This window comes from Sylvia atricapilla, chromosome 17 (assembly GCF_009819655.1).
Source record: "Sylvia atricapilla isolate bSylAtr1 chromosome 17, bSylAtr1.pri, whole genome shotgun sequence".
Lineage (NCBI taxonomy): Eukaryota > Metazoa > Chordata > Aves > Passeriformes > Sylviidae > Sylvia > Sylvia atricapilla.
In genome coordinates, this window is record NC_089156.1 from 1201547 (window position 1) to 1216778 (window position 15232).

At 61.0% G+C, this 15232-nt stretch overlaps 2 protein-coding genes across 2 annotated transcripts; both read right to left on the reverse strand.

Annotated features, from left to right (window-relative positions):
- Positions 1-7089: 7089 nt before the first annotated feature.
- SLC35E4 (solute carrier family 35 member E4) lies at positions 7090-11220 on the reverse strand. The gene is made up of 2 exons (XM_066331121.1): positions 9834-11220; positions 7090-8773 (listed from the first exon to the last, which is right to left on the reverse strand). The coding sequence occupies exons 1-2, from the start codon at positions 10432-10434 to the stop codon at positions 8355-8357; spliced, it is 1020 nt and encodes a 339-aa protein (XP_066187218.1). The 5' UTR covers positions 10435-11220; the 3' UTR covers positions 7090-8354.
- Positions 11221-11333: 113 nt separating this feature from the next.
- Positions 11334-15157, reverse strand: TCN2 (transcobalamin 2). Its single transcript, XM_066331120.1, has 10 exons — positions 14012-15157; positions 13318-13507; positions 13202-13243; positions 12988-13121; positions 12737-12895; positions 12485-12660; positions 12106-12280; positions 11823-12015; positions 11536-11657; positions 11334-11439 (listed from the first exon to the last, which is right to left on the reverse strand). The coding sequence occupies exons 1-10, from the start codon at positions 14070-14072 to the stop codon at positions 11378-11380; spliced, it is 1314 nt and encodes a 437-aa protein (XP_066187217.1). The 5' UTR covers positions 14073-15157; the 3' UTR covers positions 11334-11377.
- Positions 15158-15232: the final 75 nt, after the last annotated feature.

A 15232-nucleotide genomic window follows, 5' to 3' on the forward strand; every position in this document is an offset into this window, starting at 1 on the left:
TGCCAAAGCCTGATTTTCCATGCAATGTTTTTAGTGTCTTGCAGCACCTGAATTATGTCTATGGCGAGGTTAGAGGAAAGCTTTGTTCTTCTTTAAATAACAGTTTTAAAAGTAAATAAATAATAAAAAAAATAATTTATTGCCAAGGCCTGATGGCGCCTGCTTTTTGAGCACTGAGGTGTGACTTGCCTGTGCTGTCCTGGTGTCTGAGCTATGCCTCTCCCATCAGTTTTGAGAATTCCCTTCAGAAATCCCAGCTGAGGGGCACAGCTTGAAGGTACTGAGCATTTTTCAATCCAGTGAAGGAAACACTTGATTGAGGATGTGACATGATTGTGGATGTGGAAGCAATCTTCCAAGGTCCAATTATTCCCTCGAGGTCACTGGGAAGCATAAAGAATAAGCAGCTTCATTTCAATCAGGAAAGGTTTACGTTATGAAATCCAAACACTGCGATGGTGACTGGAAAACCAGGACAGAGAGTCGTGGAATATCCTGAGTTAGAAGGGACCCACAAAGGTCATCCAGCCCAGCCCCTGTCCCTGCCCAGAGCCCCAACAATGCCACCCTGGGCACCCCTGGCAGCGCTGGCCAAAGGCTCCTGGAGCTCTGGCAGCCTCGGGGCCGTGCCCATTCCCTGGGAGCCTGGGCAGTGCCCGGTCCCCATCAGAGCATGAGCCAAGGAAAAGCTCCATCCCTCTCACACCACTCTCCCACTCCCTCGCAGGAAAGCAGTCCCTTGAAGAGGTGTTTCCGTCCTGCAGCTGCCTCACTCCTCCCTCCCAGCCCCATTCCCATCGATCCAAAAGGTCAGCAACACCAGAGTGATTGCCCTGGTTTATTGCTGTAAAAAGAAGCGTTGACTTCCTACAATATCTGTGTGCTGGAAGCCGTGACCGGAGCCGGGACACGGCCTGCAGGAGGAGCTCTCTGGACGTGTCACTCGGCTGCTTTTTCGTCGGCAGCTCCTGCCTCTTCCGAGGGCTGCGCTTCGTCCGCGGGCAAACGGGAGGAGGGACCTGGCACCTTCCCACTCCTGCGATCGAACACTTCCAAGGATTTTTTAAACTGTTCGGCTGTCTTCTTCCTCCATGCCATCTTTCTCTCCTGTTCTTTCAAAAACTGCTGCCGTAATTGTTTGTGGAGATGATGAGTTTTCTTTTTCGCCTTGTCAAATCTTTTTACCTTTGTGAGAGCAAACATGAGACCTTATTGCCACTCTCCTACCATGGAATAAAGAATGCCAAAGTGGTGCTTGTCTTCAAGAAGAGACAGACCCCACCACATCCCTCCCTATGACCAAAGTGATTTCCAAGCTAAAAGCTCCAATATGCATCATCACAGAATCATGGAATAGTTTGGGCTGGAAGGGACCTTAAAGCTCATCTTGCTTCAATCCACAGGGACACCTTCCACCAGACCAAGTTGCTCCAAGCCCCCACCCAATCTGGCCTGGAACACTTCCAGGGATCCAGGGGCACCCACAGTTCTGGGCACCCTGTGCCAGGGCCTCACCACCCTCACAGGGAAGAATGTCTTCCCAATATCCCATCTAAACTTATTTTCTTCCAGCGTATCATTGGAACAATGTCTGAGTCCAGGTTAAGTCCATGGCCGATGATGCCTGTAGCTTATTCCAAACCACAGAGGACTTGGAGATAGGATATGACAGCTGTGTCCTGAGGTTAGGATAGAGGCACAACCCCTCATGTCAAAGGTGGCCCAAATGCAACTGCTTCTCCCAAGCATTTCAGAGAGCCTTGGTACCCCCTCCTGATCCAGCAGGCTGAAGACCTAAAGACCTCCTTGTGCCACAGGGGGCCATGAGCTTTGTCCCAGGGACGAGAAGACCCCACCTGCTCCTCCAGGAGTTGCAGCTCATGGGCACTGGTGGGGCCGCTGGAGGTGGGCAGGGGGTAGTCCAAGTCAAGGTCCCAATCTGCAGGGCTGCTCTGGGTGAGAAAGGGCTTTGTGTCACAGACCCATGGACTTGCTCCCAGAGTGTGAGGGTTCCCCAGCCCAGTGTATTTCCCAGCCCAGTGTGAGGGTTCCCCAGGACAGTGTGAGGGTCCCCCATTCCCAGGATGGTGTGAGGGTCCCCTATTCCCAGGATGGTGAGAGGGTTCCCCAGCCCCAGGACAGTGTGTAGAGGGTCCCCCAGCTCTGCACCGGGGCCTGCAGATCTGGCTCTGGGGTGGTGCAAAGAAGGTGACACGAGGCCGTGTGTGGCCCTGCTCCTCCATGGCCTCCTGTCTTTGCTGTTGGTGGTCAGTTGTTGTCATGGTGACCTTAACAGGCAGCCTGTCAGGAGTCACCTCTGAACTCTACCTCAGTGACACAATGGTCCCTCCCAATAGCTTCTCCTGCCTTCACCCACTGCACCAGCACTATCCTCGATGTCTGCCCGGAGTAGTGACCAGGCTCTGTCGTGACATGGAGCACCTGTGTGTCCCTATGATGGACACTCCCACCGCCTGCATCTCCAGCTGCTGGCCTCAATGACAGCCAAGATCCACAGTGTGTGGACACACAAGGGTGAGTCAGTCCCCACTGTCTGCTTGGCCTGATGGAGCACCACTCCATGTCCCCTGCAGGAACAGAACCATAGAGTCATGGAATCATGGAATCATGGAGTCATGGAATCATGGAATCGTTTGGAAGGGTTGGAAGGGACTTTAAAGCTCATCTTGTTCCAACCCTCTGCCTTTGGCAGGGACACCTTCCACTATCCCAGGCTGCTCCAAGCCCCATCCAGCCTGGTCTTGGACACTTTCAGGCACGGGGCAGCCACAGCTGCTCTGAGCACCCTGTGCCAGGGCCTGCCCACCCCCACAGAGAACAGTTTCTACAAAATATGCAGTCTAAACCTACTCTCCTTCAGTTTGAAGCCAATCCTCCTTGTCCTGTTCCTCCAGACCCTTGTCCAAAATCTCTCTCTATCTTCCTTTCTCTCCATCTTTCTTGATGGCTCCCTCCAGATACTGGAAGGCTGTAATTAGGCCACCCTAAAGCCTTTTTCTTCTCCAGGCCAAGCTATCCCAATTATCTCAGCTTTTCTTCACAGCAAAACTGCTCCATCCCTCTGATCATCTTGGTGCCTCTTCTGGACTTGCTCCAGCAGCTCCATGTCCTTCCTGTGCTGGGCCCCAGGGCTGGTGGGGTCTCACCTGTGTGGGGCAGAGGTGCAGAATCCCCCCTCCCCTGCTGGCCACACTGGGGGATCAGCCCAGCTCAAAGTGACTTTCTCCAAGGTCACATCCTGCCATCCCAGCAGAGAGCCCAACAGCTCCCGACAGCAGGGTCAGGCCGGTGCAGAGTTCAGCATCAGCAGGTCCAGATGTTCAGCTCTCCAGTCGGGATGGTGCCCCATGTTCATGGAAATGAAGTAGGAGAAACTCTGCCGCTCTGAGTACAAGTGAGCTGTTGCAATCTCTTGGCAAGAAATCCAAGGAAAGCCAGCAACAATTCTTCCAGATCCATGCTGGAGCGCTGAAAATAAACTCACATCTGAAGAGCTAGGACGTGGTCTGTGCTTCTGAAAGTACAGAGGATTTGAGATACCCCAGCGAGTAGTGAATTTTACTATTAATAAAATCAGCATAGTTTTTACCTCTCATTTGTACCAGGGCCTTGACAGGGACTCCAAGACCACCACGTGCTCAGGGAGTGTTGTTTTATTCCAGCACAAAATGTGCTGCTGAGGCAGGACGGCAATTTGCTGTGAGTCAGGAGACTTGGAACATCACCAACACTTGTTTTTCCTAACTGGGATACAGCTTTGGGTTTTGAGACAGCAACTCAAAGTCCCATCATCTGCTGCCTTCCAGAGAGGGAAGGAAGAGCACAGACTCCAGCATCTCTGGTTGGGAGAGACCCAAGGATGTCCCAGCCCTTTCTCTTCCCCCACTTTATTGCCACAACTCTTTCAGGAGATGCCTTGGGAGATCCATGGTTATTGTCCCTGCCTGTGGCAGGACATTGGAATGAGATGAACTTTAAAGGTCCCTTCCAACCCAAATCATCCCATGTCTTATGATTTGAGCAAGCTGCTCCATGATTGTGAAGAACCCCATTCCTTGGTGGGGTCCCACAGCCCCAAGAGACAGGAGGATTTGGAGCCAGGTGGGGTCAGGCTCCCTTCCGAGGGAACAAGAGACAGGACAAGGGAGACGGCTTCAAGTTGCACCAAGGGAGGTTTACATTGGATATTAGGGAAAAAAATCTTCACAGAAAGGGTGGTAAGGCATTGGAACAGGCTGCCCAAGGCTGTGGTGAAGTCCCCATCCCTGTAAATGTTCAAAAAATGTGAGTATGTGGCACTTGGGGACATGTGTTAGTGCTGACCTTGACAGTGCAGGGGGAACAGCTGGACTTGGTGATCTTAGAGAGCGTATCCAACCTTAACCACTCCATCTTCCTCTGATTCTAAGACTTTTAAAATGTCTCTAAGCTCCTGTGATTTCATCTTTTAGAAACTCAGCTACTCAGCCAAGAGCCTGCTCAGTGTGGGGCAGGAGCCTGTGACACAGAGCAGTGAAACCAGCAGCAAAGCCACCAGGTTAAGGACAAAGCCTGGAGGGGATTTTTGAGTGCTGGAGCAGAGGCTGTGGGGCTGAAGGGAGTCTGAGGGGTCATCCTGTCCATCTCCTGGCCTCCAGTCTCATTTGGGCAGCTTCAGATGCCCTCAGCTGTCTGGGCTAGGCTGTCTTACAAGGAAAAATGTAATCTTCCTAAAGGTACCCTAAAAAAGGCTTTGCCATAATTCCAGCTCCATACCCAGGACAGTCCTTGACACTATTTGAGGACTGGGATGTGGTAGGTTTGAGAGCACAGCCCAGCCTATCCCAGAAAGATATAATTTCCTGGCTCAGGCTTCCCAGCTTAGCAAGTGTTTACCCCTGCTGCAGATCCCAAATCCTGCTGTGCCAGTGCAGTGAGCTCCCGACGAGCCCCAGGGCAACAGTTAATCCCTGTCCTGAAACAGAGATCATTTCCACCCTGTGCTCCCGGGTACACAGTAAATCCACCCTGGATTTCCTCTCCCCTGCGTGGGCACATGCTGCTGCTGCTCCAGTGCCATCCCAGCACGTTCCATCGCCACTTCCGAGGAAGGGTTCAGCAGTGCTTCAGCAGCAGATCCATGAAAAACTGCCTGGCCCAATGTCATTAACTACACTGTCCCACTGGACACACGTTTATTTCTCCCACCTTGGACTTTCACACTTCACCTGGAGCTCCTTGATGGAGAGGGACTTTGAGCAAGGGTGTGGAGGGACACGACACAGGGAATGACTTCCCAGTGCCAGAGGCCAGGGATAGATGGGATATTGGGAAGGAATTGTTCCCTGGGAGAGTAGTGAGGCCCTGGCACAGGGTGCCCAGAGCAGCTGTGGCTGCCCCTGGATCCCTGGCAGTGCCCAAGGCCAGGATGGATGGAGCTTGGAGCAACCTGGGCTAGTGGAAGGTGTCCCTGCCCATGGCAGGGGATGAGGTGAGATGAGATGGTCTTTAAGTTCCCTTCCAACTCAAACCATCTGTGATGGTTTGTCTCCTGTGATGGTGATTCTGTGATTCTTTGTCAGCCAGCACCTCCAGGCGTATGGAGATGCCGCCCATCCCTCAGGGCTGTGACCCCTCCTCACAAGGGGCCACCCCTCTCCATGCCCATGTGAGAGCTGTGCCCCTTGTTCCCTGCTCCAGCTGGGCTGGTCCTGCCCTGTGCCACAGGCTGCTCACCAGAAAGGTGTCCCATCTGCTCCCCTCCCGAAAAACCCCAGGGCTCGGATGCCTTTCCGTCCTCCAGCTTGGCTGGAGCAGCACTGGACTCAGCACATGGGCAGCTGTCAGCGTGCTGGGAAACCCAATCCTTCCTGGGGCCGGAGCAGAGGGATAACACCAGGCTGAGATCATGGCCTGGAATACCCAGAGAGAGGGTCACCACCCCAAACCAACCCTCCTGCCACTGCTGGGCTTTCCATGGGCAACACAACCCAATCCCAGTAGGAATGCTGCCCTTGGGACCCCCATGACCAGCCCAGCTACTGTCACCACTGCGCAGGGACACACACGGCCACAGCCATCCATGCTCTCTAGAGCTGTAGGGCACCGGGAGCACCACAAGGCACTGAATCCAATGTGGAAAAGGCAAAGCCATGGATGGAGCCAGGATCCAGGCACACCCCAGTGCCAGCAAATGAGTCAGGGGGTTGGGATAGGCAGAGAGTCCCTGGGGAGGGCTCCTGAGCCAGCAATGCTGCAGGTGGAAGGTTTGCAGGTCTCACTCCTCCCTTCCAACACTCCTCACTATGAAAAAGCCTCTGGAATGTGAGCCCAGAAAGCAAACAAGCACCTGGCCAGAGCAGGGGCCGTGTGCTGATAACTGTGTCCCTTTGTGTCCTTTTTGGGCTGGGCACCACTCCAGCCATGCCTGGGGCACCGTGGCAAAGGCGGCAGCAGCAGTGGCATGCTGGGCATGCCCCAGAGAGCTGCCCACCCCTCACCTGGGTGCTGGGATGGAACCATTCCTCAGGTGCTGCTGGAGCAGCCTCAAATCACTGCCCTAATAATGGAAAAAAAATCGCTGTTTGGGAAAGAGGGTGGGGAACCAGTGGGGATTTTCCAGGGGAAGTGGGGTTGTGCTTGTGTTTCAAGTGAGTCACCAGGCTGGAGAGGGGCTGGACAAGCAACACATGGTGTGACTTTTGGGGCTGTCCTATGCAGGGCAGGGAGCTGGAATCGATGATCCTTGTGGGTCCTTTCCAACCCACGATATTCCATGATTCCATGACTCAGGATGCTCCAGCGTCATGCCACCCCAGGGCAGGGCAAAGTTCCCAGCCCTTTTTCAGACACTTGTGGTCAGTGACTGCTCTCCCTGTCACTGCATCCCTCCCATGTCCTGTGGGGTGTCCCAGTGCCAGCCCTGGGACTGCCAAACCGCAGCTGTCCCTGCTGGAGCTGGAGATGCTAGACACAGCTTCCCAGGAGCTAGAACATCCTGAGGCATTTCTGTGCCTCAGTTTCCTATCCCTGCACTGAGTGTCCCTCCCTTCCTTCCTTCTTGGCCAGGAGATCACTAGGAGCCAAGGGTGGAGTACAACAAAAATAGAGCTTTATTTCGGGACAAGTGCAATCGGAGCTGGGTCCTTTGGCCCCAGCATGGAGATACAGGTGTGGCAATGGCCACCACAGACCCCAGCAGCGGTGCCAGGCACACACACTGGCTTATCCCTTTGCCATGGTGAGCGTGTGCTGTGTCACAGCCCAGCACTGTCCTGGAGCAATGGCAGTGGTCCAGGCCGCTCCATCCCCTCGGCTGGGCTCTCACCATCTCTGCCACGGATGCCAGTCTGCAGCGAGCTGGGAGGGGTGGGGACAGCTGTGGGGGCTCAGGGGTGTGGTGGGGACAAAGACAACACTGGCAGCACCACCGGCAACCCTGTGGGATTGTCACGAGACGGTGGGGATGGGGACAGGAGAGGGGACACACACCTGCCCTGTCCTGGGTGTTTGGTTTGGCCAAAAGAACCAGGGGCCACTCCAGCCAGCAGAGCTCAGTAGTGACACACACACACATACACACATCTGTTTTCCCAGGTGAGACAGCAGCTGGATGCACAGAAGTGTATATCTAGAGCCATGTATCCAGAGCCATGTCCCTAGGTGTGCCCAGCCCGTGTGTGCACACAGGGACACGTGCAGAGCCAGTGCACACACACAGGTACCTGCTCACCTGCACAGAGCCCCTGTGCACAGCGGTACCTGCCAGCAGCACACACCTGCACACACACACGGAGCTGTGCACACCCAACCTGTGCACACCAGCACACGTGTGCCACACAGACACTCACCCAACATACAGTCTGTACCAATGCACACGTGCCCACAAGGACGAGACCTGCTTGTAGAGCCTGTGCACACCAACACGTGCATACAGAGCTGTGCACACCAACGTGTGCAGGGTCATCAACACACGCACATCCCACAGAGCCATGCTCACACCTGCAGAGCCTGTGCACACCCACAAGCACAGAGCTGTGCACAGACCCACTCACACCTGAGTGTACAGTTCAACATAACGTGCTCACAGCTGTGCACGCATCCATGTGCACACCAGCACACATGTACACTCTGCAAAGCAGGACGTGTACACTCACATCTGGGCACACCAGAAAACACACGTGCACCTCAGCACCTGTGTGTGCGCACAGAGCACTGCACACTGGCACACACAGGCACAGCATGTGTGGACTCACACACACCCTGGCACACACGTGCACAGAGTCACACACCCTGGCACACACGTGCACAGCTCTCCCCCAGAGCCCTCCCGGCCCCAATCCCCCCGTGGGTCCCTACTCGTGGCGCGGGTGCCCCCGCAGGCCCCAGCAGGCGGCCAGGAGCCGGGGCTGGTGGTACAGCACCATCCCGGCCAGCGTCAGCGCCACGCCGGCGTAGCCCAGCGCGCCCAGCCGCGTGCCGAACAGCAGCCACGACAGCAGCAAGTTGCCCACCACGGTGAGGCTGCCCAGGAGGTGCAGCGTGAGGGCCGAGGTGAGGGACAGCAGGCAGGAGGTGGCCAGGTTGTAGAGGACGGAGCCCAGGCAGCTGAGCAGGACGCAGCCCCAGAGCCCGGCGTCAGGGCGAAGGACACCCTGCCACGAGGGGCCCAGCTCCAGCGCCACGGCCGCTCCAAACAGCAGCACAAAGCTGGGCAGGGACGTCAGGCCGAGCAGGGACAGCGCATCCAGACGGTCCTCCTGCAGCAGCACACCTGGGGGGACAGGGGACAGTCAGTGGGACATCCCACGGGAATACCCACCTGCCGCAGGGACACCCAGCACCCACAGGAGACACACACCGAGACCAGACCAAGCAGTAAAGAAATCCCAAATGTCACTGGGAAGGGGGAAAATGAGGGGGGTCAGTTCCTTCCATGGGCTGGGAGTGTCCTGGTTTGGGGGGGGATCCGAGTTTAGAGGTTTTCTGGTTTGGGTGTGTCTCTATTCAGGAGTTCAGAGGTCTTTCATTTCTGGGATTCCTTGGTTTAGGGAGCCCTGGTTCAGGGAGTGTCCCACTCTGGGGATGCCCTGATTCAGAGAGCGTCTGCTTTCAAGGGTGCCCGTGTTTGAAGTCACAGTGCCACAGGGACAGTTAGACAGGGCAGCTTTCCCAGCCCATTTCACAGCATTTGTCCCCATGTTCCCCTCTCCAGGTCATCCGAGGACAGTAGGGACAGGAGGCACAGAAGAGCTGGCTGCCACACACAGACGTGCCCCTACCCTCTCCAGGGCCACTGTCCATGTCGCACTGGGTGTGAAAAGGTGACAGGGCAGTGGCACTATAACCAGTGGGGTCCCTTGGGGGGCCACAGCACCTCAGTAGAGCCATGGAGACCTTGGGGTGGGCACAAGGCGCCATGCCAGAGCCTGTCCCCACGGTGCCCCGAGTCACAGGCTCCAGAGGAAACACTGCCTTCCCAGCCAAAAACATTGCAGCTGGCTCCTCACTGCCATCTGCCAAGGACACCACGGCCACTCCAGTCCCCGGGAAGGGGGAACTCGCAGGAAGTCCAGCAGCCCACAGGGACGGGACAGGCTGGGTAACCCTGTGCCAGCCTCGGGCACCTCCACCCCCCATGGCCCAAGGGCACCACGGGGACACTGACAGTGTCATTAGTGACAAACTAAAGTCATGTCACCTCAGGGTCACAAGCACAACACAGCCCGGAGAGGGGCAAGGGTGGTTCTGGGGTGGCACCAGGAACAGAGTGGGAAAGGAGCGGCCGTGCCGGGGGCGGGCGGACATGCAGGACAGGGACAGGTGGCACTTACTCTGCTGGATGGACTTGAGGGCGCGGAGCACGGTGGCGGCCAGGAGGAAGCCGCAGCCGGGCTGGGAGAAGCAGAGCCCTCCGGCGATGCTGCAGGCGGCCCCGGCACACACCGGCCCCATGGCCCAGAACTGCAGCGGGTGCGGCCGCCGGCCGCCCAGCACCCCCAGCACCAGCGTCACCAGCGGCGTGGTGGTGGCCACGGCCTGGGCCACGTCCAGCTGCACGTAGCTCAGGCCCAGGTTGCCCAGGGCCACGCTGGTGCAGAAGGTGAGGCTGAGCAGGTAGATCCTGGCGCGGGGCCGGGGGCCCGGTGCCCGCGCCCAGCCCAGCGGGTAGCCCACGGCCACGCCGGACAGCATGTGCAGCGCCGAGAGCAGCAGCGGGTAGCGGAACCCGTGCGCCGCGAAGATCCACTTGTTGAGGCCGGCCATGGTGGTGCCGGTGCCCAGCCAGGCCAGCACGCTGAGGGTCAGCGGCAGCGCCGGCCCCGGCGGTCGCCCCCCGTCCGCCGGCCCCGGGTCGGGCTTCCAGGGCCGCAGGGAGCCGCCGCCCGCCGCGCTCATCGCGCCTTCATCGCCCCGCCGCGACCGCGGGCACATGGGCGCCGGCTCCGCTGCCTCCGGCCGGCCCTCGCCGCTCTGCCCCGTCCTCCCGGGAGCCCCGCGGTGGGTGGCGGCGGCGCTGGGCGGCGGCGGCCGCGCTGTCCCCGCTCCCTGCGGCGGCGGCCGCGCTGTCCCCGCTCCCGGCGGCGGCGGCCGCGCTGTCCCCGCTCCCGGCGGCGGCGCTGCCCGGCCGGAGGTGCTGGCGGGGCTCAGCGCCGGGCCGGCGGTGCCATGTGCCGAGAGGCGCCGGCGGCGGCCGGGGCCGGGGCAAAGTTTGGCGATGGCGGGAGCGGAGGGCGGACGCTCCTCCCCGCGAGGCCCGCGCGTCACTGCCGGGCGGGCGGGGCGCGGCGGCACGGGCACCGGGGACACGGCCGGCGGTGCCGCCCGCCCGCCCCGGCCCCGTCACCGTGCGGTGGCGCCGTGGGGACCGCGGGGCCGCCTCCAAGCCCCCGCCCGGCCCCCGGCGCCATCGCCCCCAAACCGCCGCCGCCCGGTGTTTTCGGGCTCTGGATTAAACTCCCGGGGAAATCACGCGGATTTGGGCACACCCAGGAGTCACCCCCGGGCACCGCGGTCCCCGAGCACTGAGACAATGGGGGCTCAGTACTCCCCAGAGGGTTACAGAGGAGGAGGATCCCCAGCTGGCACCTGGCTGAGGATGAACAGTGCTAACTCGGGCTCCCCGAATCTTTGCCCATCCCAAAAATGCTCTGGACACCCCAAAAACAGCTGCTCCCAGCGGCCACCTGACCCATTTCCGAGTGGGACCAGGACTGGAGGAGCTGCTGGTTTGCGTGCTCCCATGCACACGGCATCATGTGTGTCCCCTCCGGCTGCCCCTGGCAGATTTGGGGTGCTGGCCCACGGAAAGGAGGAGGCAGGGAGCCGGCAGGTCCTGTGCCCACACTGGGGGTTTCATTGCTACCATCCCCACCCTCTACCACTCGCTGAGGCGCAGGATGAGGATCTCCTCATCCCTGGGTCTGTAGTCAGCAATACCTGTGGAGAAAGGGACAACGGTTTGGGGTGAGACAGCAGCCCTGGGGCTGTGGGGGACCCCTGCCACCTCCCCAGGGATGCCCACCCACCACTCACCCATCTCCAGGGGGCTATCGGGTGCGCTCAGGAGCTGCCAGTAGTTCCGCTTCTCCTGCCGGGCCTCCAGCCCCAGCACCTGGCTCAGGAAGGGGCCCTGGGAGGTCTCCTGGGTGTGGAACCTGGGGGTTGGGACAGCAGGGTCAGGGGGGTGAGGGTCTGGCCTCGGCACTGCCGGCGCTGCTACAGAGCTGCTCCCAAGGGAGCTGCGTGCTGGGAACTGGAGTGAGCCCGGCATAGGACATAGGTGCAGGACACTGGGCCACCACAGCATGACCCCCACATACCTGAAGTCACGGGGTTCCAGCTCAGCAGCTGCCTGGAGCACATCCAGGAGGGAGGCAGAAGCGGGCACAGGCACGAGGTGGTCATAGAGCTTGAGATCGTAGCACCAGGGCAGGGGACACTCCACCACCAGCTGCACCGTCTTGTTCCCCGGCACCTCAGCCAGGGGTGCCATGTTCAGAGGTGTCAGCGTGTCTGTGAGAAGCCACCACAGCACTAATGATACCCAGCCATCCCTGTGGGGACACCAGTGCTGACCCCAATCCCTTTGCCCCTGGCTCCTACCTGGCTCCTCCTGGCAGTGCATGGAGGTGACGTCCAGGTAGGAGTGGCCATGCAGGACCGGCAGCACCTGGGCCATGGTGGCAGCAGTGCTGAAGGCTTCCAGGTTCTCCAGCAGTGCAGCCATGGCCTGGCCAAATGCTGGCTCTGTCTGGCACATGCCCGTGGCCAGGAACACCTGGGACACGGAGAGGGACGGAGGTGGTGGGAAGAGGAAGGAGGGTTGGGTACCTGGGCACTGCACTGCTGAGCACCACCAGCCCTGGAACAGCTGCCCCTGCCTGGGCACCCACATCTGCACCTGCACCCCACAGCTGCAGCCCCTCTCACCCCCACGCCCATTCTCAGTGCCAGCCCACATGTCCCCACAGGTGACACCCACCTGCAGGGCCCACGGGGTGCTGTAGATGTTGCCAATGACACCGTCGGGTTCCTGGGCCTCGGCCATGCTACTGCTGGCCCTGTGCACGGCCGCCCGGAGCTCGGCTGCCAGCTCTGTCCCCACCAACCTCTTCTGCTCCAGGCAGGTGAAGGCCAGTGCCACCACAGCCTCGGTGTCTGCAGGGACACCCCAGTGTCACGCTGGAGTCACACACCTGCCGGGCTGCCACCGCCTGTGCCCACAGGTCCTTACCCACAGCGTTGCCACCGTGCCTGAGCCTTCCGTGGTGCTGGGCTGTGAGGAGCCGCTGGACCACCTCCTCCCGCACCCGCTTGTGGTGCACACACAGCGCCAGCACGCCCAGCCCGTACTGGTAGTAATTGGTGAGGGGGTGGCCGTGCCGCCGGGAGCCTGGGGACAACGTGTGGTGTCACCAGGGAGAGCCAGTGCCTCACAGCTGGAGGTGTAAATGCCAGGTGGGCACCTGGCAGGGACCCTCTCACCTGTCCAGTCTTCCTCCAGGTAGTACTTGAGCCATGTCACCAGCGAGCGATGGGGACGGGGCGTGGGGCAGGTGGCCCGCAGCCCCAGCAGGTACAGTGCCAGCCGCCCCGTGTGCGGGGGCTCCGCCGCGCTCCTGCAAGGCACCCGTCACCTCCCAGGACACCGCCTGAGGCGTCACCTGCCCCGAGGGGACCCCGGGACACCCACACGTACATGCTGCGCTCAGCGTCCCAGCGGCCGTAGTGCTGCAGGCTCCTGCGGGGGACAGGAATCAGCACGGGCGAACAGGGGCGGCCCCCAAGGCCCCCGGGGGACCCCCGGGCACCCACCTGCCGTAGGGGTGCCGGAAGGCGTGCTGCAGCCGCTCCAGGTAGCGCTGCTCCAGGCGCGGGTGGTGCTCGCGGGCCAGGCGCAGCGCCAGGTACACGGCGGGGTCGGGGGCCCGGCCGGGGCTCCCCGCCAGCCCCAGCAGCCGCGCACTCAGCGCCCGCACGGCGCCCGCCGAGCCCTCGGGCGGCTCTGCCGCGGCCGGGAGAGGCAGCGCGGGTCAGGGGCACCAGGGGGCCGAGAGCCCCCTCAGGCACCCCCCAAAGCTGTGTGGGGCCGCGGTGCGGAGGGACCCCCGGCACCCACCCGCTCCGTGCGCCCCACACCCTCCGCGTCCCCCCAAATCCCACAACCTCCAGGCTGCCCACCGCAAAAGAGAGGAAGAAACAAAGAGACGTGACATGCAGCAAGTGCAGAGAACCCGAGGGGGTGTTAGGGGGCTGGAGTGACACCTCTGTCCCCAGGGCCCCGTGGGGCGGGTGGCCACGGGCTGGCTCCGGGCAGCGGAAGCGGTTGCAGGGTTCGGGTTGGGGGAGCTGAGCCCCAGAGAGTTTGTCCCCGAGGGCTGCCACGAGTCGCCGTCCGAGGGTCCGGAGATGGGGCTCATCACCCCCAGCCCCGCTCCTGGGACCCCCGAGCTCAGGGCCAGCCCCCGGCCCGGGGGTCCCGCAGGTTTGGGGCCGGGGCCGCACTCACCGCAGCACCGGGCGGGCAGGACCGCGGGCACCAACAGCAGCAGGACGAGCCGCAGCCCCATGCTGGAGCAGGACAGGGGACACGGGGGTGACACGGGGGTGACACAGCTCGGCGCAGCCCCGCCGGACAGCCGGCAGCGGCAGGATGAGCCGGGCCGGGCCGGGGACAGCAGGGGAAGGTGTGGCGAGAGGCCGTTTCCGCACGCCGGGGCCGAGTCAGCACAAATGGGGCAGAACTTTGGCTGAGGCGCGGCCGGGGGGAACGGGGGCAGCCCCGGCCAGCCCGGGACACCCTGCCCGGGACAGCCTGACCCGAGGTGCCGCTGCCCGGGTCAACACCGGCGGTCACAGCCCGAAAATAGACAGGGGTGAAAGCCGGCCAAATCCGGCCCCTTTGGAAACGAGAATTCCCAAGCTCGCCTCGAGTTACGATTTAATTGAGAAAACGGAGATTGATCAGCTCCACCCGGGAGCCCAGGGACAGGCGGGGAGGGGGCACGAACCCCCCAAAAAAATCCCTAAAGCCGGGGGGTGTGGGTCCTGAGCCCCAAGAGGTATAAAACCCTCCCTTGCCGAGGAGACGTAGAGACCTGAGCCACAAAAGCGAATCCCCCGAGCCCAGGAGGGGATCCCGGGGCAGCGCTGGGGCTCAGGTCCCGTCAGCCTGGGGACCCCCCTGCCACCGAGACCCGCCGTGCCCCGGTGTTCCCCAAACACCCGCCCCGCTGTGGGCCCCGCAGGCCGGGCACCCCCAGGCCGGTGCCTGCGGTAGGTGCTGCAGCACCAGGGACCACAGGAGGGCAGCGGGCCCAGACAGAGACCCGGGGCCGCCATCCCGTGTATAACTGGCATCCGCACAGAGGCCGCGCCCTGCCGTCCGCCTCTCCTGCCTCGCTATATCCCAGCATGCTCCCGCGCAGGGTACATCCCGGCGTGCTCCACGCCATCTCTGCCTCGCTATATCCCGGCGTGCTCTGCGCCACCCCTGCCTCATTATGTCCCAGCATGCCCTGCGCAGCCCCGCCCCAGTGCACCCCGGCATCCCTGCGTTACTAGGCCTCGCTGTATACCGACGTGCTTCGCATCATCTTTGCCTGGCTATATCCCGGCATGCTCTGCGCAGCTCCTGCCCGCAATATCCCATCATGCCCTAAGGGGCACCGTAAAATCCCGGTGTGCTCTGCGCCTCAGGACCCCCCCGCTAGGGCTCTGGGCTGCCCGC

Excerpts from the sequence above, each read along its gene's own strand:
- SLC35E4 (XM_066331121.1), bottom strand. The coding sequence starts at position 10,434 with ATGTGCCCGCGGTCGCGGCGGGGCGATGAAGGCGCGATGAGCGCGGCG. Across the intron at positions 8,774-9,833 it reads CCTCAAGTCCATCCAGCAGA|GTGTGCTGCTGCAGGAGGAC; the intron begins GTAAGTGCCACC and ends CTGTCCCCCCAG.
- TCN2 (XM_066331120.1), bottom strand. The coding sequence starts at position 14,072 with ATGGGGCTGCGGCTCGTCCTGCTGCTGTTGGTGCCCGCGGTCCTGCCC. Across the intron at positions 13,244-13,317 it reads TTCCGGCACCCCTACGGCAG|GAGCCTGCAGCACTACGGCC; the intron begins GTGGGTGCCCGG and ends TGTCCCCCGCAG. Across the intron at positions 13,122-13,201 it reads TGGGACGCTGAGCGCAGCAT|GAGCGCGGCGGAGCCCCCGC; the intron begins GTACGTGTGGGT and ends GGTGCCTTGCAG.